The sequence below is a fragment of the Aptenodytes patagonicus genome, chromosome 4 (genome assembly GCF_965638725.1).
Source record: "Aptenodytes patagonicus chromosome 4, bAptPat1.pri.cur, whole genome shotgun sequence".
Classification (NCBI taxonomy): Eukaryota; Metazoa; Chordata; class Aves; order Sphenisciformes; family Spheniscidae; genus Aptenodytes; species Aptenodytes patagonicus.
This window is the reverse complement of record NC_134952.1, coordinates 48,454,506-48,480,875: the sequence shown is the minus strand read 5'-3', so window position 1 is coordinate 48,480,875 and position 26,370 is coordinate 48,454,506. Positions and strand designations below refer to the sequence as shown.

General features: G+C 39.5%; 1 protein-coding gene across 5 annotated transcripts in view; it reads left to right on the top strand.

Annotated features, from left to right (window-relative positions):
• Nucleotides 1–26,370, top strand: part of GRIA2 (glutamate ionotropic receptor AMPA type subunit 2) — a 101,979-nt gene that overhangs the window by 20,392 nt on the left and 55,217 nt on the right. For all 5 annotated transcript variants that reach the window (XM_076336630.1, XM_076336629.1, XM_076336627.1 and 2 more), the window contains exon 3: nucleotides 25,522–25,761. In XM_076336630.1, coding sequence (XP_076192745.1) covers nucleotides 25,522–25,761 — 240 coding nt within the window. The remainder of the gene's footprint in view (nucleotides 1–25,521; nucleotides 25,762–26,370) is intronic.

The following is a 26,370-nucleotide window of genomic DNA, read 5'->3' as shown; positions in this document are numbered from 1 at the left end:
GAGTCATTTTAATAATGACTCATTTTAATGATAGAGTTACTGCCTATTTTATAATGAATGGGAATAGTACTTTATCATCCTTCTTTTGTTGACATCAATAACTTTCATATTTTCCTGGTTGTACTGGTGGCTCTATGTCAGTTATGAATATGAGGGAATCGGTCTTGGTGGGAATGTTGTAAGTAACCAGACTGGTAGTTCTGGTTCCATTTCTCATTGTCTAGGAAGAACTCAGATTATTTTTGGTATTTTCATAGACTTCTTCCATAGACCTCTGATTAGGTTAGCAATAGTCTTTAATTGACCCAGTAGAAAGCTAGACAGTGTAAATTTTAAGATACTAACCTTGATTAATGAATGTAAAGGAGAAAGTTACAGAGTTTAGCTGGTTCCTGTGTCAGCAGCTTCTCGGTAGTAGAAGAAAGCTTATGTTCTCAAGTTTGTTACTTCAGTTGCCAGATTATGCTCGCTCCAAAAGAGGGTGAGGACATTGCTTCACTAAATGGCACACTGTATTGGGTTTGCAGGGCAAGGTTTTGGTAGCAGGGGTGGCTTCTGTGAGAAGCTGCTAGAAGCCTTCCCCCATGTCCGATAGAGCCAATGCCAGCTGGCTCCAGGACAGACCCACTGCTGGCCAAGGCCGAGCCCATCAGCGACGGTGGTAGTGCCTCTGTGATAACATATTTAAGAAGGGGAAAAAAACTGTGCAGCAGCAATTGCAGCTGGAGAGAGGAGTGAGAATATGTGAGAGAAGCAACTCTGCAGATACCAAGGTCAGTGAAGAAGGAGGGGGAGGAGGTGCTCCAGGTGCCGGAGCAGAGATTCCCCTGCAGCCCCTGGTGAAGACCATAGTGAGGCAGGCTGTCCTCCTGCAGCCCATGGAGGTCCACAGTGGAGCAGATATCGGCCTGCAGCCCATGGAGGACCCCATGCTGAAGCAGGTGGATGCCCGAAGGAGGCTGTGACTCTGTGGGAAGCCCCTGCTGGAGCAGGCTCCTGGCAGGACCTGTGGACCTGTGGAGAGAGGAGCCCACGCTGGAGTAGGTTTTCTGGCAGGACTTGTGACCCTGTGGGGGACCCGCGCTGGAGCAGTCTGTTCCTGAAGGACTGCACCCTGTGGAAAGGACCCACGCTGGAGCAGTTTGTGAAGAACTGCAGCCCGTGGGAAGGACTCACATTGGAGAAGTTCATGGAAGACTGTCTCCCATGGGAGGGACCCGACGCTGGAGCAGGGAAAGAGTGTGAGGAGTCCTCCCGCGGAGGAGGAAGGAGCAGCAGAGTCAATGTGTGACAAACTGACTGCAACCCCCATTCCCTGTCCCCCTGTGCCGCTCGGGGAGGGGGAGGAGGTGGAGAAAATCGGGAGTGAAGTTGAGCCCAGGAAGAAGGAAGAGGTGGGGGGAAGGTGGCTTTTTTAAGATTTGGTTTTATTTTTCATCATCTTACTCTGATTTGATTGGTAATAAATTAAACTAATTTCCCTAAGTTGAGTCTGTTTTGCCCGTGATGGTAATTGGTGAGTGATCTCTCCCTGTTCTTATCTCGACCCACGAGCCTTTAGTTATATTTTCTCTCCTCTGTCCAGCTGAGGAGGAGAATGATAGAGTGGCTTTGGTGGGCACCTGGTGTCCAGCCAGGGTCAACACACCACATGCACTGATTCTTCCTGCTGTTTGTTGCTATTTTGTATTACTGGTGTTTATTACAGAAAGTTTGATTAAATTATATGCATCTAGTCTTGGGAGAAACAGAATATTCTTCGGTCAGTAGCATGCAGGCTTTTATCAAACTGAGATGGTCTTAAATGACCAGAAACTTAAAAATACAGTAACTGTTAGATGGTAAGCAAAAGCAAGGCTTAAATACATCTTGATAAATGAGGAACTGGTGTGAATCCAGTGTTACGCAATGATATGCGTTTTGAAAATGCTGAGTGTTACAGAACCAAGATTTCTGCCCAAGGTGCTTTGCTTCTCTCTTTTTCATTGCGGTTTGTGGATGGGAGCTACTATTCCCTTTTGTCCTTGACTGATTGACCAAGCTATTACTTCCTTCTTGTTTCCATGTCCCTGAAGGTCAGAAATCAATTAACTTATCTGAGACATCTGGCAGAAGAAATTATGTAGTAAGCCACCAATTACAATTACATTAATAAAATTAATGGTTACTTAATGAAAAAAAAAGAAATCCTAAAAATAAAAATCATTAAATAATGTATGAATAGAGCTGAATTTATGACCTTGCATTTCAAATATTTTTATACCTTAAATTTATTTGTAAATTGAGAGCATTGATTAAACAAGATAAAGACATAGTTTAGAGGGATCTCTTAATCTTACTCAGTTGTACCAGTTGTCTTCCTTCCAGTATCTGAACAAAATTCTCAGAAACCAGAAATTCTGTTTCTGTTGCCATTGCAGAGATGTAATTGTTTAAAGGCACTGATTTTTTGCAGCATCTGTTGTAATTTTTCCATAATATTAATTCAGACCAAATCTCTGGTGGTCTAATCAGTTTAAGACTAACTGTTAGAAGTTCTACTGTAGTGTCTTTAATTGCAGGGGGGGGAAAAAGCAATATTTTGTCTTCTACATGCTTTCGGTATGCACTAGAACACCTATAGTTAAGATTATAGCATACTTGTTATAAAAAACAAAGTTTTGCATCCTCTGCATATGAGGAACAGCTTGAAAACTGGTTTGACAGTGTAGTGATCATGACATTTATTATACAAAAACGGGACTCATTTGATCAGCAGTACTTTGAGATACTACTTCCAGAGAATGACTGGTTGTGTAAAGAGGAATGTAATGAGTCAGGGTTCATATGAGATTCATGTTTCCAGGATGATCCTGATGTGATACAGTAGCTAATGATTAGATTAAAATGAAATTTATTTTATTCAGATGTGATGGTGATGTGAAGGATAGTAGGTTCCTGTGTGTAGAGAGACAGGGGAAAAGAAATACTTTGCAATCTATAAAGAAATGATGGGCTAAGATGGGAGAATACTGATTCACGCTGTCTTTTCCTGCTAATTCAAGTTCCATTTTTAGACTCAACAAACCCAATGTTAAACCTCCACCAATAATAATTCTGTCTTAGGGAAATTAATTTTTACTTCCTCCTCTCTAAAGAGAGGCTAATTAAAAAGTTTCACAAGGATCACTAAAAGCAGGCTGTAAAACAGAAGAGAGAGATGAAAAAGACCAATCCTATCCTGTTAGTATTACTCTTTGTAGTTGGGCTTGAATTAAACATGTCAAATCTGTGCTCCCGGATATCACATCAGTAATAGGTGCTTTAATTGCTAAACTTCTCTCCTAAAGCTAAGAATGTATTCCAGATAATCTTGACCCTATAGTCAGAATTCACTGTGTGATGGTGACATGTGAAAGAGGAGCAGAAGGTGCACCTGTTAAATTACTTTAATCAGCTATCTGAATCAACGGTCATTGATTTCCTCTAGGTTTAAACACATCAGTTGCCCATATCTTCCAGAATATTTGGACAGATTTTCCTTGAGATTCTCTTCAACTTTTCCCCATTAGTTCAGCTTCTGCTCTCAGTCCTTTTCTTACATTTGAAGTACCTGGGTAGCCTGGAAATGTGTTGTTTTTATTTATCACTTCATTATTCTCTTCAAAGGATTGTTTGCCTCAAGTCTCATTTATTCTGTTTTTCTGCTAGGTTATTTTCAGATGCCAGCAGGTGTTTTGTAATAGCAAGTACACATCTCCGTATCTTACTTCTCTTTTTATTTGGTCTGTCTAGAAAATTGAGTGACTGAACATCTCAGACAGGAATTTCTCTCCAGAATGTATTTCACTTTAAGGTCATACATTTGTATCTCTAAGATCATGTACTAAAGTCTTGGCACTGAAGAAGCTAGTGGTTTGCCAAGAAAATGATCAGTAGAAATGTTGCAGTGCTGCCATGTGCATACTAATGGAATGTCGGACAATGAAGCAATGGCTATTTCTATTTTTGATCTGAGTATAATGTTGCTGCATTGGTGTTAGTTTTCCCAGTGTATATATCGCTGGAGTTTCCATCTATAAGTGTGCTGCCTCAAGTCCTGCTTGTGAGGTAGCATTTGATACTTATTTCCTTACTGTCATTGTAATATTTTACTTTGGATTAAAGGGTGATACAGTCTTTACATTTTGGAAAACCCTGTTGAAAACACTGCTCAAGACTAGTCATCACTCCCCTTTTCCTTTTCCCTAGTTTGTAGTTTTCATAGACTTATCGCAAATTTCTGCTAATGTAAATAAAAATATTGACAGGGAGTTTAGCGTTTCTTATGCTACTTAACAGGGTTGATGCCCTTAGCTGCTTTCCTCTTTTGCACTGCTTGCATCTGACCTAATGGCCTCTTTTTGTCATTAACTTGCTCCAAAGTGATCTACATTTTGCTGTGATTTGGTAAAAGCTGGCATATACTGCCAACTCACAACTTGCAAATTGGGATTTAAAGAGCTTTGATGGGTTCCTTTCTGAGACTGCCATGCACTAGACTGTCATTCGCATCTTCCGTAGGTCCTTTAAGAATTTAATACTTTTTTTTTTTCTGAGTGTAGGCAATATACCAGAAAGTACCAAGTTCACTGCAAGCCCTGTCTTCCCAAAGGACAAATTAAAAAAGATTGCTTTTCTCCTCTGACTGACCTGCCAGTATTTGGATTGAGCATTTAGTTCCTTATGTGAACTTGTTACAAGGAATCCGATCACAGGTAGACAGGCTTTCCTGAAATACTTGCTGTTTTGTATCTTAATTCTATTCACAGTATACATATGATTCCCCCCCCCCCCCCGAAACCACTCAGCTAAACCACTCAACAGTGCCTCTAGTTTTATTAAAATGAGACTGAAATCTGCCATACATAAAAGATGGTTCTCCACTAAAGATTATATGGTTAATTACAGTAATGCTTGTTCACTGCTGTCATTACATTTGTAAATAGAATTGATTTTCCAATGATAGATATTCCAGGCCTTTGAACACAAAAGGAAGTCTTTCCTTAATTTCTTCTGTTGCAAGAGTTGCCCCTAGAAGGACTTCTGTTAGTTTTAATGATTTCTAAGGTGTTAGTCCCACTGTTGGTTTTATTGCTGCTTAAAAATCGAGAAAAACATTCTGCTCTTCTTGTACCCTTGTTGCCCCACTCTCTGATGTGGGTGCCCCACTTAATCTGTCAGCGTGACTCATCTAGATGATGCTGGCATCATGACACAGACTAGTCTTTTCCTGTATTGTAAAGCAAAGACGCTACTTCCTCGCGCTTGGTATCATTATCAAATAGTACAAGTTCTGCACAGTGTCAGATAATTACAAATGCCGGTTGCTAAGGAGCTTAACCATTCAGGGGGCAAAGAGTTGTGGGGCTGTGCAACTTTTGGTGCTGAAACTGAAAGTGGTTGAGGTCATGCCGTATTAAAGGGAGACAGAAAAGCAGTGTATGTAGGACTTTCAGTTGAAGAACACCTCTGAGAACAGCAGCTTGTCAGCAATGACACAGCATTATTTCTAGCTATGGTACAGAAAGAGAAAAGGGATACCTTCAATGGTTAACCTCTTTGGCATGAGAAAACAGCAAGGAATGTGCAAGGAAGTCCTTTAACTGGATAAATGACACTTTTCCAGTGATGATTTTGCAGTTGTTCTTTCTTGGCTTTGCCTTTACCTTTCACAGAAATGATTCTTTTTTTTTTTTTCTTTCTTTCTTGTTTCATCTGCCTCCTTCTTTCCATTTGCAATTAATGGTTTTGCCTTTCTTTTCTGGCTTCTCCTTTTATTTATAGAAAGTTATATTAGCTCAGTCACTCTTATCATAAACAACCTCACACTGTGGAATGAGATAAGTATAAGGTACATCTAATGGTACTGAAAAAATGAAAAACAGAATTTTGTACAGTCTGCTGTGAGAACATCAGGGCACAAGTCTTCTTTGATCTACTCTATACTGTATTGATTTAACTTTTAGTCCACTAATTAGTATTATGACTGTTTGGCCTTTATTACAGCCTTTGAAAGCAAGTTCAATATTTTGGCTAAAAATTTTTTACTTGTAGTGAAGGCTTTATTTCTTAAGGAGTATTTCAGAATAAGAGCGTCCACAGGAGAGTTATGCTGTCATAATCAAAAGAGTGTAATTTAATTCTGGTACGGTTTGTGCTGGTAATAACTCTATAAATACAAGTTCTTAGATTTTTGTTTTTTTAAAGATACCCATTATTTTAAGGTATTGTAAAAGGGATTTTTTTTTTCCAAATACCTCTCTGTGAAATGTTACTGAGGGCTTAAACATAAAAACCCACCCTGTAAAAGGTGTTGCTGATACTGTGTAGTAACTGCAGCTTAGCATCCATTAATGATAATGTGTAGGTTAAAAGACTTTCCTTTTGCAGTGATTGAAACTCTGAGATTGTCTATGCAGACATACCCAATAAAAATTAGGATGGCTTAGCTAAAGTCATAAAGTTAATGTTTATTTTAAAACCTCCCAACGCGGGCATGCTCTGGCGAACTAAACTCCCTTCATTTCTGTATGTTAGTGCCTAAAGAGAATTTTAATTTACTTATGTCATTTAATGTTACAGCATTCATTGCTTAGCTCCCGTAGTGGATGTGAGACTCCTTCATGATTAGTGAAAGTGTCTAGTAGGAGATGCCAGTGGGTCAAAGACATGGTCCTGCCCTGGAAGGAGTGTGACTTAGATGAGAAGATTTTTGTAGTCTTAGTCATCTCTACTGCCTGTGATTTTGTATAAAACTGGTAGGAAGTTTTTTGAATTCAGTCAAAAAGTTGGCCATATGGACAGCTTAGAACTCAACACTCACTGCAGCGCTACCATGGTAATAATAGAAAGGACTGGAAAAAATTAAAAAGAGCAAACGAAGAAGTTGAAAGTAAAATAAAATTAACCATTACACCATTCTTTGGATAAATCATTCTTTAAATCGTCATTTTAATGCAGTTTCACAGCCTGAGTTGGTATCCACCAAAAGGAATCCAAGACAGAGTAAGCTTTTTAATGCAGTACATGTGATAAACACAGGCCAAGTCGCATTTTTACGTAAAAGATAAATAATGTTTGAGATATCCTTTGCCTAATGTACTTAGCACATGCTTGCTCAAAATTTGACTTTCATCCTTGTCATTTGAATTTGTCAAGAAAAGCTGTGAATAGCTACACTTACATAAAAAGAAGTCATTTATCTCCCATATTTACGTGAAGCAGGTTAAACCTTTTGCCATCAACAGTGTTACTTAGCCTTTTATGTCGTATTCCTGTTCCATATTGTTCTGAACTTTTATTTTACACTGAGGGTTATTAATCTGTTTCGGCATTGCTGTGTGGAATACAATACTATTTTTCTCTGAAAGCTCATGTAATTTGGCCTACTTACGGCAAATAATTTTAGGTTAAGTCCCTAATTAGCATATTTTACAGCACATTCTACCTTTTTAAACTAGTAACAAAAGCAATATAAAATAGTTTATATTTTTAAGCACAAAAAATGCATACCTCCTTTGAAGTTAGCAACTATATAATGAATGGTAGGTCATGAAAACAAACCTGATTTTTATGTTAGGATAGCATAATTGTCCACAATTGTTCTTGGCACAGTTTTCTACTTACATGACTTTAAGATACTGTAAGGTTGTGACTTCAAGCCTCAGGATACTGTGTTAAGCAGAAGAGGAGGAAAGGTTGTGCCTTATTTCCGACTTCAGCAGCCATTGGTTTTCTTCCTTTATTTTTTTTTCTCTTCCTTGTTCTTTTTCATGTCAGCTTTCAAGATACTATATGTTTTATATTTACATTTACAATCAGTTTACTTAACAATATTTTTTTGTCTGTAATTCTTGTAATTTAAAAAAACCCTCACCCTATAAATAGGCATCTTTTTATGCCAGCTACATATAAAACCTGCAGGTTGCTATAAAAAAATACTTTATTTGATTTGCATTTTTATCACCATTCAAATTAAAAGGGAATGGTCCCTATATTCACTCCTGATGTACTGGATTCAGTTCCACAATATGGGCTAACGGTGCGAAAAAGTTCTGCTGAGGGAAGGGATCTGCATATAAATTGATCAAGACATATGGTTGAAGTGTCCTATAAAGGTTCAAAATTTCTCTACCATTCTGTCATTCTGTCTCCATAGTAAGGGTTGATGAGGTATTTGACTAGCATTGTCATGGTTTAACCCCAGGCGGCAACTAAGCACCACACAGCTGCTCATTCACTCCCCCCCCGGTGGGATGGGGGAGAGAATCAGAAGGGTAAAAGTGAGAAAACTCATGGGTTGAGATAAAGGCAGTTTAATCAGTAAAGCAGAAGCCACTCACGCAAGCAAAGCAAAACAAGGAATTCATTCACTGCTTCCCATGGGCAGGCAGGTGTTCAGCCATCTCCAGGAAAGCAGGGCTCCATCACGCGTAACGGTTACTTGGGAAGAGAAACACCATCGCTGCAAACGTCCCCCCCTTCCTTCTTCTTCCCCCAGCTTTATACGCTGAGCATGACGTCATATGGCATGCAATATCCCTTTGGTCAGTTGGGGTCAGCTGTCCTGGCTGTGTCCCCTCCCAATTTCTTGTGCACCCCCAGCCTACTCGCTGGTGGGGTGGGGTGAGAAGCAGAAAAGGCCTTGACTCTGTGTAAGCACTGCTCAGCAGTAACAAAAACATCCCTGTGTTATCAACACTGTTTTCAGCACAAATCCAAACCATAGCCCCATGCCAGCTACTGTGAAGAAAATTAACTCTAGCCCAGCCAAAACCAGCACAGCGTTTATTTGGTAGAAGATAGCAGCGAAATGTACATTGTCTCCTCTGTTATTTATCATTGTCTAAACAAATTTATTGTCGCTGTTACATAAAATATCTTAGCTAAAGACTATAAAATGCAACTTTGTTCTGGCTTCATTAAAAACAAATATATCTATGCACGGAATTGCTCTGCCTGGTGCTGTAAACTCACAGCTATATAGAATCATTGGTTTCAGTGAGTGGACTGGAGAACCACATTTTCAGTGGGATTTACTTGGGTGTCTGCAAGGTGGTGAGTCATGTGACGGCTCAGGGTGTGTTGGGCACAGTGCCCCATCCTGTAGCTCTTTGACCAGCACTGGCACACTGTGGCGGGATGGATTGCTCCCAGGGTTTCTGTGGTAACGATGTTTCCTATCCCTGTGAAGAGTGACACTTCACTTTTTCCTGCACAGAGCCATTCTGTATGTTACAATGGTACCTTGAATTAATCAAGTGCTATTTGCACAATGGTGAGTGAGCTTGGATTATTAAGCTTCTCGTGTTTGATCTGCTTCCTGTTTCAGTAAATAGCAAAACTTCCAGTGACTCCAATGAGAATAAGATTAAGCTGTTACTGTGTTTCTTATGTTTGCATAATAAAATGGTGGTTTGCAAATATTTCCAATGGTAATTTCAGGTACTGAAATGCCAGCTCTGCTCAGGGCACTTCTAGTTTTCAGGGCAAGGCATTTCACAGTATCTCCAAAAAAGGATGCTTGATGAAAAGGTGAAAGAGCTGGGGGGGAAGGGGTGGAAAAATCCCAATACTGATTTATGTAATAGATTCAGCTAGATGATCTACAACATTTTTAGTGTGCCTTAATACAGAGAGCGGCAAAAAAGTCTTTGTGTTTGAGACTTTTCTGATTTATGAAGCATTAGAGGGTACCTGTGATACTGTAACAAATTGGCAGTGTTTGTCTGAGATACAGAAGCCTTTCTGTCAATTTGTGGTCCTTTAGGGGATGAAGCCTAGTAAGCTCAGAGGACTTCTTGAAACAGATTGCTTCTAGCCAGGTGGAAAGCAAGGGAGAAAGACCGCACTAATAGTGAGGATCTAGTTCACAGGCAGAGCAGTTCTGAAATAATAACCTTGGAAGAGCCAAGACTGGGGAAAACCTGTGAGCTGAAATTTTCAGGTTTGCCTCACTGACAAGTGAGCAAGAATAAACGAGATTTTGAGTCCATACTGATGACTTTGTTTCAGAGGCGGTTGGAGAACCCATTTGCTGTTGGTCAGACACTGTAAATTTTACCTTTTAAATGCATCATCCTTGTTCTGTGGCTTATATCACTGTCAATGAGCTTTAGATCAGGCCTTGTTCTCCAAAGGGAAATGTTTTTAAACAGTACTCAACATAATTAAGTATTTTGTCATATGCAGGTGTTATGCGGAATTTCTGTTTGTTTCTTGTAGTAAACCCTAAGTAAATTTATACGATGGAACTGACATTGAATATGTGATTAGAAGAGCTGATTTCAGCTTGGTTGCACGGGTCATGTATTCAAGTGAAAGAATACACACCTGTGCTTTAGTGGTGGCTTGCCACCTAGGATGAGCCATATGGTTAAATAAGTGTTATGGAACAAACTAGGTGGCATGCCACAGCTGAGATCTAGGCATGCCCTTCACTTCACTGCTTTGCATGCCATATGCTACAAAATGCTGTATTTTGTTGCATTACGTGCTGATCAGGTGTATTTATAGAAGCTATTTTCAAAGCCTGATGCTGTATGCGTTAGAATGCTGCATGTGCAAAAACTGATTACTCTGGGCAAACAGTGTGAGATACTAGATTACCCTGAACAAAGTTATCATAATGTAGGTAGCATTTCAGTTAAATATGTTGTGAGGCTTGCAGAGATAAATAACATTTTTAATAATCATAATTTGGAATAATCTAAATGTTGTTTCCTGATCTAACTATGCAAAAATACCAAAACAAGCAAGCATACGAACCCCCCAACCACATTATCCAAAATTTGAAATAGCTACTGAATTTCAAGTAGGGGAAACACAAGAAAGCATATTCTTCCCTTCAATATTAGGACAGAGCAAAAAGTCTTAGCTGTTTAACTTGAACTTCAGCAGTTGATCAAACTGTTGTTTCTTAGCTATGAAATTTGTGGTCTCCATCAATGAAAGAATAATGCCTGTGACATTCAAAACTTGATCATTCGGATATTTCTATGAGGAGATAAGGAATATTTTCAGTCTACAAATAAAACCAGTTTGATTTGCCAAAAGTAACAGAGGATGTTAGTAGAGCTGAGGCACAGTAATTTTTTAAACTGTAGGAGCTCAGTTGTGTTTTATAGCTCTGAAGTCTAATTATTCAAGACTGGACTACTCTCTCTGCAATGCACAGCAACCACTCCAGCTGGCTTGTGCTAGAAATTTTAAATAGCCACTTGTAAGTATAACAAATCAGTCTACAAGATCTACAGCATGATTTACTGTATTTTGCCAGTGCCTAGTGTTCACTTCATGAAACAGACACCCAAATAATGACGCTTGTTTGAAAGTCATGAGTTTTTAAAAATAACAGGAGAGAAGAGAGGTAATATTTCTTTGGGAAGTGACACATTTAGGATTATTTCAATCAATTAGGACTTCAAACAAAACACCAAACCAGACACTAATGGTAGGACTGTGCAAGATGTCAAAACGGGTAAACAGAATATCTTTTGGTTTTTTTTTTTGTGGGAGCTGGTGTAACCTGTTCATGTATCAGTGTGAAAAATTAAGTACCTGTCAAGAACAGGGAGTTAAAGAAGACTTGAAGCTTCATACTTCTGTTCTTGGGGTAAACTCCTTTTTTAGAATGTTGTCAGTGAAAGAACCCGAAATACTCAATTGACACTAAATTTATGCAGCCCAACATAACCAGTTCTAGCGGCATACCTTCACATCAAATTTTACTTCTGTCCAATATGTTTTTCATACCTGCTGAAAATACATGGGTGCCTCCACCTGAGTGATTCAGTTTGGATTAAGAATGGGTTTTTTTGAAGGAAACTTCCTAATCAACCCTGACTCTGCTGCTTCGTTCTCACGATGGAGTGGTTTAGGAGCACAAGGAACACATTCTTTTTGAATTAAACTCAACTGGAGGATGTGTTTCTGGAGTTCCACCAATGCACTCAAACTTCTAGTGGGCATTTAGTCCACGGGGGTGACCTAAAGTTAGCCCAAAGTAAAACCCCTGAAACCCATACATTGAATCTTCAATACCAACTTTCCATTCTACAGATGTGCTCCTAGGGCAGCGCACTGCTTGCTAACATATACATAGTTAAAGGCACAGTATGAATGACCAGAGCCCAGTATATGCTATGAATAGGTCTCCAAGTGGCTGGGGCATTCAGACTAGATCCTTAGTCTGGCCTTTTGATGTGCAGTGCAGGTAGTGATTTGTTTTTTTGTAATGGCAGTAATCTATTTCTAGGGGGCTTATCGTCAGCTGCTTTAAGTTGATGCATCTCCCTGAACCTGCAGTTTTCTGGAAGGACACTATACTAAATACTTTTTTCTGATATACGATACAAAGGAGAAGTGGATTTTCATTTCTGTGATGTAAATGTGCCTGGAAAAGAACATTGTTTTGACTACATCTGTGCCTAGAAACTCTTAATAAACAGGGTCAGTTTCAGGTGACTATTTGCAAGGGAAATTGCAAAGCTTTATTTGCTTTACTAAAGCAAATTTACTAAACAGTATTTACTAAATAGTGTTGGTAAATATTTTAATGATTGTTTATCTCAGTTAAATTATGATAAAGTTTTAAAACATAAAAACAAATCGTTACGGTGGAAAAGCTTATTTTCCAAAAGTGAGTTACTGATCTTACATGCACAGCAGATAGTTCCCTGACATTGAGATCTACTTTGTTCAGCTAAAGGAAGAGGTATGGTTTGAAACTATAAGGCCATACAATGTCTTTCCTTCTCTTTTTTTTTTTTTTTTTTTTGTGGTGACTTGGGCTCACCACAGAAACAGCAGTTAGGGTGGGTGAATGGCATATTTTTATAAAGCCCAATCTAGTAATCCTGTAAGCCTCTGCAAAACTTTTATACAGTGAGAGAGCATACATAATATAACAGGAGGATTGCTGTAGACAACTTAAAGGCCCAGAAACTGTGACCCTCAGACACTATCACAATGCTGAGTGGGAACATGTTTTCACACTGTTTTAGACGTTGGATAAGTTTCCTCCATAAATGATTTTATTTTTAGTTTGATGTAGTGTATGTGCATGTCTGTACATAGCATGCAGAACAATGTAGGTGCTCAAATTAGCTCAGGTAATATAGGCAAAACTTAAAGGTTAAACAGTGTAAAATTTCACCTAAGGTAATTAGCCCTGCTCCTGTGAGATCTGAACACAGGAGGGAAAAATCTGGAACTGTAATTTCAGTCACAGTGAAGCATATATTGTAATATTTTCCACTTTGAGAGATTAATCATTGCTTTGTTAAAGTAACTGGTAATGATATGCTTTATCACATCTTTGTAAGTTGTGGTTAACAAGAATTTATTCCACCAGTGCTAAACTGAATTTTCCTGCATAGGAGCTAAAAAGTTAGAAACTTCTAATGCATTTTGAAATGCATCAAGTTGTTAAAGATTAAAGGAGCTAACAAAGGAGAGGCAAGGAATATCAATTATCAATATCAAGATCCTTAGGGCACTGAGGAGGATGCACAGCAAGCTCACTACCCTGGACTTCAGGAGAGCAGACTTTGGCCTCTTCGGGGATCTGCTTGGTAGAGTGCCATGGAGGGAAGAGGGACCCAAGAGAGCTGGGTAATATTCAAGGATCACCTCCTTCAAGCTCAGGAGTGATGCATCCCAACAAAGAGGAAGTCAGGCAGAAACGCCAGGAGGCCTGCATGGATGAACAAGGAGTTCCTGGACAAACTCCAACACAAAAAGGAAGCCTACAGAGGGTGGAAGCAAGGACAGGTAGCCTGGGAGGAATACAGAGAAATTGTCCGAGCAGCCAGGGATCAGGTTAGGAAAGCTAAAGCCCTGATAGAATGAAATCTGGCCAGGGATGTCAAGGGCAACAAGAAAAGATTCTATGGGTACGTTGGGGATAAAAGGAAGATGAGGGAGAATGTGGGCCCTCTCCAGAATGAAACGGGAGACCTGGTTACCCAGGACACGGAGAAGGCGGAGGTACTCAATGACTTTTTGCCTCGGTCTTCACCGGCAAGTGCTCCACCCTCACCGCCTAAGCTGCAGAAGGCAAAGGCGGGGACTGGGAGAATGAAGAGCCACCCACTGTAGGAGAAGATCAGGTTCGAGACCATCTAAGGCACCTGAACGTGCACAAGTCCATGGGACCTGATGAGATCCCTCTGCGGGTCCTGAAGGAACTGGCGGATGAAGTTGCTAAGCCACTATCCATCGTATTTGAGAAGTCGTGGCAGTCTGGTGAAGTTCCCACTGACTGGAAAAGGGGAAACATAACCCCCATTGTTAAAAAGGGAAAAAAGGGAAGACCCAGGGAACTACAGGCCAGTCAGTCTCACCTCTGTGCCTGGCAAGATCATGGAACAGATCCTCCTGGAAGCTATGCTAGGGCACATGGAGGACAGGGAGGTGATTCGAGACAGCCAGCATGGCTTCACCAAAGGGAAGTCCTGCCTGACTAACCTCGTGGCCTTCTATGGTGGAGTGACTACATCAGTGGACATGGGAAGGGCTACAGATGTCATCTATCTGGACCTCTGTAAGGCCTTTGACACGGTCCCCCACAACATCCTTCTCTCTAAACTGGAGAGGTATGGATTTGATGGGTGGACTGTCCGGTGGGTGAGGAATTGGTTGGATGGTCGCATCCAGAGGGTAGTGGTCAACGGCTCAATGTCCAGATGGAGACTGGTGATGAGTGGTGTCCTGCAGGGGTCCATATTGGGACCGGTACTGTTTAATATCTTCATCAGTGACATAGACAGTGGGATTGAGTGCACCCTCAGCAAGTTTGCAGATGACACCAAGCTGAGTGGTGTGGTCAACACACCAGAGGGACGGGATGCCATCCAGAGGGACCTGGACAAGCTCGAGAAGTGGGCCCGTGTGAACCTCATGAGGTTTAGCAAGGCCAAGTGCAAGGTCCTGCACCTGGGTCAGGGCAACCCCCAGTATCAATCCAGGCTGGGGGATGAAGGGATTGAGAGCAGCCCTGCCGAGAAGGACTTGGGGGTACTGGTGGATGAAAAGCTGGACGTGAGCCAGCAATGTGCGCTCGCAGCCCAGAAAGCCAAGTGTATCCTGGGCTGCATCAAAAGAAGCGTGGCCAGCAGGTCGAGGGAGGTGATTCTGCCCCTCTACTCTGCTCTGGTGAGACCCCACCTGGAGTACTGCGTCCAGCTCTGGAGCCCTCAGCATAAGAAAGACACGGACCTGTTGGAGCAGGTCCAGAAGAGGGCCACAAAAATGACCAGGGGGATGGAATCCCTCTCCTATGAAGAAAGGCTGAGAGAGTTGGGGTTGTTCAGCCTGGAGAAGAGAAGGCTTCGGGGAGACCTTCTTGCAGCCTATCAGTACTTAAAGGGGGCCTATAAGAAAGATGGGGGCAAACTTTTTAGCAGGGCCTGTTGCGACAGGACAAGGGGGAATGGCTTTAAACTAAAGGGGGGTAGATATAGACCAGATATAAGGAAGAAATTTTTTACGCTGAGGGTGGTGAAGCACTGGCACAGGTTTCCCAGAGAGGTGGTGGATGCCCCATCCCTGGAAACATTCCAGGTCAGGTTGGACGGGGCTCTGAGCAACCTGATCTAATTGAAGATGTCCCTGCCCATGGCAGGGGGGTTGGACTAGATGACCTTTAGAGGTCCCTTCCAACCCAAACTATTGAATGATTCTATGATTCAGTTTTCTTCCTGTGCTTGCAATGAGTGCTCATTTTACTTTGTCATTTTAAAGCTCTCCATTCTGTTTTATTTTTGAATAACTTTTTCTCTTAATTAAAAAAGTTATATAATCAGGACAATAAGCTGTCCACTGGGGTGTCCTAATTAAGAGGATTTTACTGCTTTTCCGATTTGTATTACTAATAATGTGTATTGAATGGTGTTTGAATACTTCACAAATAAATAATGTTTCTGTTATTTCTACAGTCATTGAAAAAATAGGGCATCCAGATAGGAAGGTGTGTGATGTGAGTATTAGACCATTTGTAAATACAAATAAAGCCCGGCAATTAGGTTAACAGCTGATTATCCCAATGAATGTAATAAATCCATAAAATGTTACAGGAAATCAGACTATGTCTGGAAGTGCAGCTTAAAAAGCCACAAAAAAATCATGTGTAAGTATAAGCCACCTTTTGGTGTGGTCAGTGGTTTAGGTTGGAACAATGCTGGGTGGAAGTTGTTGCAGGTGGAAGAGGCCCATCATTTTTCCTACAAGAGATAGAAGCTGTTAGACCAAAGACAGTGTAGGGAATCGAGGTCTGTCATCTTGCTTATTGTTACATTTAATCATTAGTTTGTGTGAGATATTCCTCTCTGCGGAGTTATGTTCATGCCAAAATTTTTAGTTAGATGATTTATTTTAAAATCAGGTTCAGCCATCTGGAGGGACTGAGACCTTAGGATAGGTACGACAGGTTGTTGCAGTACAGCTGCATGCTATAGTGCTAGCTGCGCTGAAGTGACAAGATGTAGGCTGGACTGTGTTGGCTGAATGAAGTAGACTCCCAGTTGCATCATTTCAGAGAGAGATATGTAAGCAATAAATGTCTAGGACTAAACATCTGACTTTCTCAGAATAATTTGTATGGCAGGTCACAAATGACCAGTTGGAAAATAACAGTTTGTTCCTTTAAATATGTAGTATGAAGTCTTCTGAGAGTAACAGATCACTTACATATTTTCTGCTATACCTTCTCTGCCTCAGGAAATCCTCTTTATTCCTTATAGCAGTTTCCTTAAGATTTATTCAAACTTTTTTTTAGTATTTTTACGAGTCAGCCTCTGAGCCTTTTCTCATAGCTATCTCTATCCTTCTAACAGAGAAACTCAGTGCTGAAACCGTGTTGCCTTTTAGACGGTGTAAGGTGTTCTCAGGTAATGTTAGACAATCTGTTCAGGAGTGATTGTTGGCCCTTCTAGCTCAAGAAAAGAAAAACAACTTTCATAAATTGAACCTCAATCTGCCAACATTTTAACAAAAAGTAGTTGTACCTACCAAGTTAATTGTATTGCTTTCCAAATCCTTTTACAAGTTTTCAAATACACAGTTTTACACAATGACATTTTCTTGGGAACTAGAAGATGATTAGTTTAATCAAATGTAGAAAAGGGATGCTTCCAGCAATGCTGATTAAGGGGAAGAGGAGATGATGAGTGTTCTGTTGTATATAACATTTCTGGTTTGAAAAGTTTGTGAAAATGGTCATGCTAAAAATGGAGAACCACATTTTCAGTTGGGATAAGTTATATTGGCTCTGTTAAATTCAGTAGAATTATGCTGATTGCACAAACTAAGAGCCTGGCCCTGAAAGAGCTGACTTCTCCATGACTTGCAGCGTGGCTCTGGAAAGCCAGTAGTCTCTTCTTAGATTTGGTTACCTGCTTCTACATCTAGGAGGTAACACTTTGTCGTACACTCACAATTTTGTGTTACTGCAAGGCTGTAGTTGTTGGGAAAGGTACAAACACAGTCAGAAAGCCAGACAGGCGGATTTGCAAGGTGAGTTCTTAGATTTGAAGGAAATAAATGAGTTAAATTTTATGTAATTAAATGGAAATAGCATGGTTTTTATTTGGGGTGGTGGGAGGAGAGAAAGAAGGGAGGCAGGGGAGAGAAGCTTCCTGAAGAATGTCCTAATTTTGGAGACAACAGTCCGTTACATTTCTGTTATTTAACAGAGTTGCCAGGTCACCAGATTCAGGGTTCAGGAAGCATTATATCTCCTTCAGCTAGCGGTAATGGGGATTTAGGCAAATACACTAGGATCCTAACAGTTCTGGGAAGAGCTGTGTAAGAACTGTGTGGAATATGGGCAATTTTTTTCATGACAGGACTTGCATTGCATTTTAATTTTATTACAGGAATCTTATTTTATTCGTAAAAGCATAATTGTTTTAACATGGCTCTTTTAGCGGTGTTTGCAGTGATTTCTTTTGCGTCATGGTAATTGTCCTAGCAATGAAAAGATTTTCAAATACTTACAGTACACAGCCAAGCAATATGTAATTGAATGCAACTGTCATTGAAACAGACTGTTTTTCTGACCTGTTGTTTCAATCTGAAGATGATGTTTATTTACCACCTTCATTATTGCAGCATTAGCATATAGAGAAGCTGTGCCATATCATCATGTACTTTCCTAACAGATGGCCACTAACTTCTTGAAGGCTTTTTTGTACTTGCTTAAAATATCCCATATTGGCACAAAGTTTCTTTCCTCAGTGTGAAGTATGATTGACTGGTTGAAATAGATTAATCTGCCTCTTGTCTGGTCTTTGAGCTTGTTTCCTACTGCAGCAACCCAGGTTTTGACTCTAATTTTGCACAATGATCAAAGCCACTTTTGCTAATAACATGGTGTGGAAAGTTCCATTTGGTCGCATAATCTCTGAACAAATAGTTCAGGTTGTAACTGAAGACCACATTTCTGCCAGAAAAGGTGGAAAAACATCCTTTGTACCTGCTCCACTATAATTGTCCTGTACAGACATTCCAGCCTCAGGATTTAAATATTGCTTTCTTTCCTCTCTGAGGCTGTGAGAATTTCTCTAGTCATCTCTGTGCAAAACTGAGGCCCCCTTTCTGTTTGTTTGCTAACTGCCTGGCTGTTGCTTTAAGTTGTGTTTTGTGCTTTAATGCTGAATGTACAGGTGAGGAACTCATCACTGAAGTATTTATGAGGTCCACATCATTCTTTATTTTTGCATGTGAGCTCACTATTCAATGCTTATCTTTCCCAGTGAGGTCTGTTTTTTTGCCACTATATATATATGCATGATGTGCAAAGAGGAAAATACATAGTTGAGATCAGTATTGAATGGGTATAATTCCAGGCATGCAGATTTTCTTAAATGCTCCAGATAAGATAAAAATCCACATTTATTGGTGCTGGAATTAAAAATCGCAAAAAGAGACAAAAAGGAAGGTCTTTTTCTATGTAATTCAGTGTTTTGTTATCCAGAAGTATAAGCATATTTTTAGTTCTGATTGCCATTGATGTTTTAATTGGCATTGATTTGCCTCTCTCAGCTTTGGTAAAGGATATATTGGGATTTTAAAATGCCAGCCTTTATTTGGTTTCTGTGTCCATGTTTTATCGAATCCTAGCATGAAGCTTTGGTCCATTGTCTTATCTTTTGGTTATTATGCTCTTCTTTGAGCCTTGGGGAACTGTTTTTTCCCAATTTTAGTTAGCTTACCATGGCCCTAGAACAAGTAACTTAATCTCAAGTTGTGCTGTTTAAATACATACTCCTTCATGGTTCTAAGTAACACTTTGGATGGATTTAGGTGACTCCTTATGCCTTATTCACTCTTTCTGAAGAGAAGTTCACCACTCACATCTAGAAGGTAATAGTATAATCTGAATGGGTAACACAGACCATGCAGATTATATATAACATTACTACAATAAAAAATCTTTAGTCTATAAAAGTGTATACAATATGCTTTCTGCTATGCTGCAATTTTCTTAATGGCTTTGGAAGCAATCCATATTGGTTTTTATTTTCATAATGATTTTCTGATGCAGTTTCAATCATATGTGAATTCTTTTGGCAGCTGTGGTTCTTGCTTATTTTTTTGTTCATCTATTGTTTGTGGTTCCTTTCTACTGTCTGCTTGTTCTTAATGTCGCCTTTCAGAAGCTGAAATTACCAACTGGGCATTCAGTTTCCACGTCTTGTTCCTGCCTACTTCCGACTCATCTATCAACTTTTCAGACCAACGAGCGTTTCCTTTGTGTTTTGGTCCTTTTTTGCAGAGGCAGTGCTTGACTCTTTCTTTACACTTGTGCCGTATTTTCTTTCTCTTAGAAGTAAGAGAATGATTATTCTATTGGGCCTGATTAAGTAATATGCACTGAAGACTTATTTCCCTATGTTAATATTAAAAGTTTTGTTAGCACTATAGTTAGTATAATAAAATAACATCTAAAGCCACATTAATACTAGACAGCATTTAAAATCTGAGCACCAAATGGCAATTACTTTCTCAGTCATTTTAAATTTTCATCTTCGGAAAGAAACCAAGTATCAAAACTCTCATATAAATAAAAATATAGAAGTACTTGGAAAAGTTAGAAGGATGTTAAGAGTCATAATAACACTTTCTGGAAACTTACCTATATGAAGGACTGTTGTGGTTTAACTGTACCAGCTACTAGGAAGGAAACTAACTCTATCCCTGCCAAAACCAGGACAATGTATGATTAGATATTTGTTTCAGTAAGTTAAGTGAGCATTTTGCTAATTTTCTTTTTCCAATTTAATTGTCCCTGAATGTAAACAATTATTAGATTCATTACTCTCCCTTTGGAAAGGGAATCTTGGCTTAGGAAGACTTGATCAGGAATAGTTTCTAAGCATATGTACTCAAATGCAACTATTTCTAAGTGATTTTATGCCTCTAAAGATTCAGTTCTTCAGTCACGAAAATGAACTATCATTCCTAAACTGGCATCACTTCATTGTGTAAAGCTAAGTGTATTTGTAATATTTTTATATTTTGAATTTTCAAATGTACTCTTCAGGTGGCACTTTTTGAATCTTAAGTATAAGATGATATGCATCACAGAAATATGTTCTATATGATGAGAGACAGAATGTATGTTGCTATATTTCTTTGTTTCTGGAGAACCAGTTGTGGCCACAGGGCTAAATATCAGTTTATCCTGCCTATAGAGTTCATTGACAAAACAGGATTGTGAAATGGAGAAAGTGTGAAAGAGAGAAAGGTATGAGTGCATCACAGTAAAAAGGAGGTCTAGGAAGAAACAGATGTAGTTAACAACAGAAGAGTTAATAATTGAGCAAGTAGTTTTGGCCCTCCTTTGACAAAACACCTATTTCTCATTGCAGGCTTAAGCTTAATTTTGTTGTTGGACAAATCTGGGCCCTAGCTTTGTAAGAAAAGACTAGGACACGTTTTCAGTGTTCTGGAAAACAAGGTCAAACTAGGTTTTTGCCTGGCTATGTTAGCAGAACAACAAGGAGAAATCAAATATAAAATACTTAATTCTTAACTATAACAAAACCTTCTGGGAATTGTTGTTTCTCAGGTACCTTTAATTATTTACCCTGTTTCTTGGAATTCCTAGTTATTTGCCATTCTAGGCGAGTCTCTCTAGAAAAGTGATCACAAAATGAGCTTACTATATTCTTTCCATCTTGTTGCTAAGTAGGCCATTCTATTTCTAGAAAGGACAACATAAACCCAAAGAAAAACAATTAATATAGAAGAGCTTGAAAGAAATGAATCCTGGCAGTTGCTTCTAATGTCTTTAATAAAATAGATCTTTCATGTTTCAATGGCTTACGAGTCCTAATCATGGTGATTTTTTTTAATCTAATAACTGTGAACAGCTTGTGATTCACCATTATAAAACTAACGTCTCCCAGCAATAACATCATGACTGCAGACTTAGTCTAAGGTGGGAATCCTGCCAAAAACAATTACACTTCCTGCATTATCCACTGGATCACCATTATGTACTTGGAAATACCATCCCTTCTTTTCCCTCCTGCTCCTGAGAGACCAAATGCCCCAGAACAATTGCAAGCATTTGTCTCGAGACAAGGTCTAAATGCTTATTTTTAGCAAGTTTTTATTACATGGCATAGGTGCCCTCCCACTTATCTTTAGAAGAATTTCACACACAAAAGCACAGCACTGAGGTTCTTCAGTGTACAACTGTGACACTGATCACTGCTGATGAAAATTTAGTTTTACCTGGATTAAAGTTGATCCTGATTTTCTGGCTGACCCACATAGCTTAATATTTGCTAATATGTGTTACGTCCTTAATTTCAAGATCTGTGTTAGAAAGAGTTTTGATCTCACATCCAGGGGGCCCTGGTTGAATTAAATGAGAATTTATATCTGTATGGCAGGCTTCTTAATAATTTTAAAAATATAAAATGTTTCTGCTTTTATCTTAGTATTTGTCAGGATTGAGTACACGTGTGTGTGGAATTCAGCTTTTAAGCTGCAGCTTCTGTATGTAGCTAGAACTGCAGTGACTTGCCTTACCCAGCTGGAGGTGGTGCTTTGTACTTGTCTCTCACTTTGTGCAGGAGAGGAGATCAAAATTCCAGTTTTACCCATCTTCCCCTGAAGACGACACATACATGTAAGGACTGATGATTTACCAGGTGTAAAGATTACTAAATGGAGAGCCGTTTGCTGTATTAATCCCAGAGAACTGTGTTTGGTCAATAGGCAGTAAGTAACTAGTGAAGAGCGGTAGTATGAGTTTGTGCCATGTCAGGGAGGATTCAGTTTGAAAGAACAGCAGTTTTCTTCTGAAAAGTAGACTGGTTGCACGTTTGTATGAAGGGGTATTAGAACTCCTTCACACCTTTGAGTGCAGGCCAGCAGTATTAACAGGTCTGTCCTGTGGGTGGAAGGTGGAATAACAACTTTTGCCCTGTCGTGGGTTCATCCCAGCCAGCAGCCAAGCACCCACACAGCTGCTCACCCACTCCACTCTACCCCCAGTGGACAGCGGAGAGACTAGGAAGAGCAAAAGTGAGAAAACTTGTGGGTCAAGATAAAGACAGTTTAATAAGCGAAGGAAAGACGGGAGAAAAAAACCCACCCAACTGATGCAAAGGCAATCACTCACCCCCTCCTACAAGCAAACTGATGCCCAGCCAGTCTCCAAGCAACAGCCACCTTGGAAGTCAGAGGCCCCCACCCTCCTCTTCCTCCACCCCAGTTTAATGGCTGAGCATGACGTCACATGGCACAGAATATCCCTTTGTCCAATTTGGGTCAACTGGCCTGGCTGTGTCCCCTCCCAGCTTCTTGTCCACCCCAAGCCTACTCGCTGGGATGGGCAGAGGGAAAAAGAGAAAGCCTTGATGCTGTGCTTGCACTGTGGAGCAATAGCTAAAACATTGGTGTGTTAGTAATGCTGTTCTGGCCACAAATTCAAAACACGGCACCATGTGGGCTGCTATGTGGAAAGTGAACGCCATCCTAGCCAGACCCCGTACATGCCCACAGTTCATGGTTGAAGCCTAGCATAAGTAATCTGGGCTCTTTTTATTCGCTATCACAAATAATTGTGGTGATTTTTTGGTGTTTTTTTTTTTTTTCTTTTTCCAAGTGTAGGGTTTTTTTTTTTAAAAATGGAAGTTGAGATCTATTTAGTTACATGAGTTCAGGAGCCAGGACAGACCCTTAACTAAAACTTCCCAACAGCATGGGCAGATTGAACTTCCATTACCCCAAAGATGTTTAGCCGAGGCCTGACAGGTCCAGATCTCTCCAGTGTCAGGGAGGAGAGGGAAGGATGGGGGAGGAATTGAGACAGAGACTGGAGTACAGTGCTCCAAAGGGCCAGGCTTTTTTCTATTAGGGGTGGCAGTGGTGCTTCTGAGAAGGCAGCACCTATGGTTTTCAAATTTTCTGGTGCAGGCAGCTGGCCCTGGTTGTTGGCTGATGTAGGCAGCGTTATTTCATCTATGCCTAAAACCATTGACTGGTGATTGAAGAAAAGCAGTAAGTGTGAAAGGAGATGTGATAGCATCCTACGAATCAGAAATACTGGCATAAAATTTGTTTATTTTTCATGATCCTGGGATGACACTGTTGTTGTCTCTGTCACCTTACATGCAGCATTAAAATGGTTTAATACAGAAGATCACAGTAGTGTGCCAGTAACAGTCTTCTGCGGAATTCTTGCCCATGGATCCAAATGTAAACTGGTGCTTTATTTTAAGGTGCGTTTTTTGAAGGTGGATTATGAGACATTAACACCTTTATTGTAGGAAGTTCAGAAAGTATTTAGCCTTCGCTGCAGATGGGAAACAATTGTACATGAGTGTGTAGGGAGGTAGTGAGTTGGTTTTGTCTCAGCAAGAGCATAGTGATTTGGAATATAACAAGGAGTTCCAGTAACTTAAACAGAAAAGCTATTCAGAAAATTCACAGCCTTTTTCAGAAACCTTTGTTCAACATGAGCAGTTATACCCTGAATACACTTGAGATAAATATTGGAACTTTACATAATGATTTGCAGTTGGAACGGAAGAGGTCTGACCATCTTGTACCCTAGCCCTGGAAAACCTGCAGCATCCTTTTGTAAAGGAGTATTACTCATCAAGTTTTTTAATCACTTGTATTCTCTCATTTGAGGTGAAATTCTGACCTACTTAAAGTTAATAGGTGATAGCTGTTGAAACTGGCAGGCTCAAAATTTCACCCATACTGTTTAGGTGCTTTTAATTGGAGTATAGAAATAATCCTAATTATTGGAGGTATGAGAGGTGACTGTGGTAGCAAAGATAGATAGGCAAAGCCATGAAAAGAGAATAGCAATGAATAATAATAGGCATAAAGGGATGTTATTTTTTAAAAAAATTAAAGATGCGATAACTTTAAAAGAGAAAATATTGTATTAATTCAAATCTGAGAAATTTTAAAAATAAGTCAACTTATTTTTGCCCTTATGTGAATTCTATTCAAGCATTAGTGCACTAAATAGCTGGGCAAAATTAGCTTCAATTACACTGTGATTTATATCTATAAGCAGGTCAGGTGTAGCAGGGATTGGAATCAGGCTGACTTGATGTTTTCTCTAGAAGGATGTCTCTTGTTCAAGGTGACTATGTGGAAACCAAAGAATGCATAGGTGATAAATGAGCATTAATCAGAGATGAACATTTCCTTACTGTACCCTGGTTTTAGAACTTAGGCACTAGTATAGCCTGCAGCGTCAAAGAGAATAACCCAGAACTAGCTCTTCTACACAGGCTGCGGCGGTCAGTAGCATTCATCAGTTGCCTTGAATTGTCTCTAGTGATAAAAAGTGAATAATCAGCATATTATTTACACCTATGAGGTTATTCTTTCTGCAGCATGACCGCAAGTGTCATCCAGAAGGACCAGGTTTTGCTGAGTCCTACAAAGCAGGGGAATTAAAATAACGCCTTGAAACGGAAGGGTTTTAAAGCAAATCAACTTCTTACTTTTCTGCTGTCAATAGATTTGCTTCTAGTTTTGGTTTTCTATTTCCCCAAATGGAAAGTTATTTAAGGTATTTTGGAAAAACCTCAGTGAGTCTTGACCTCAGAGCCAATTTATTTTTAACATGACAAAGTTACCTATTTCCATAATAGTATGTGTGGTCATAATGACTCATTTTATAAATTACAGCTGCCATTGATGTTTGCATCACTATTCTTTACAGTATAAATTGAATTTAAGAATAACTTGGTGAGTTTTATTTCTAAATTAATTGTCTAGAAGTGTGAACCACATCTTTTTTTTTTGTTGTTGTTGTTTGTAGCGGAAGCTTTACATTACTGATTAATAATACTAACAAATAATAATCTCTGTAGCAGAGTATTACTGTTTTCTCCTGGTATTTCTGTGATCAGACAATTTCATTATTTCTCATAAATACATACATGATAGAGTTTTCAATAAATTTTTTTGAAAAAATTCTCCCACCTAATTGTTTTTCTTTCTCCCTCCTAGTCTGCTCCCAGTTTTCAAGAGGAGTCTTTGCTATTTTTGGATTCTATGACAAGAAGTCTGTAAATACCATAACATCGTTCTGTGGGACTCTTCATGTCTCCTTCATAACTCCCAGCTTCCCAACAGATGGAACACATCCCTTTGTCATTCAGATGAGACCTGACCTCAAGGGAGCTCTTCTTAGCTTGATCGAGTACTATCAGTGGACCAAGTTTGCATATTTGTATGACAGCGACAGAGGTAAGATGTGGTACTTTTTATCTGCATGCTGTTTGCTAGATGTATCTCACTGAAATGCTGGATTAGTATTAGAAAAGTAAACGAGGAAAGGAATATTTACCTGCAGCAAGTGTAAGTGTAAGCTTAAATTTAGAAATGAGCTTTTGGGACAGAAACAAAAATGTTTAAATGAGAATGAAATTATTACAGTATGTATTACTAGAATTGCAAGCATGTGCTGATAAGCAATGTGAGATTAATCACATGTTGAAAACAGTTCCTATGAAAAGTTTTTTCTTTTTTTTGAAGAATCATCTAAGGAAAAAAAAAACCACCTGAGCATGAAGGGCAATCTACTACCACAGATTTGCACTCCACACATGAAAAATTGATAGCTGGGCACCAAGCAAGCAAGAATCTTGGATGCAGTCCCTGCTTCTTTGGAGACTGCTTTTGATAAATACTCAAGTTCCTTTCCTCTGTTGAGCTTAGATTTTTTGTTGTTGTTCTTGATAAACCCAAATCCACTGCTTGTGAGCAATTTACTCCACAGTACAGCCTTCTCAAGTCCTATGCCCTTTTATGGCTGTACTAATAATAATATAACAGTTTATGAACTGGGAAAAATCG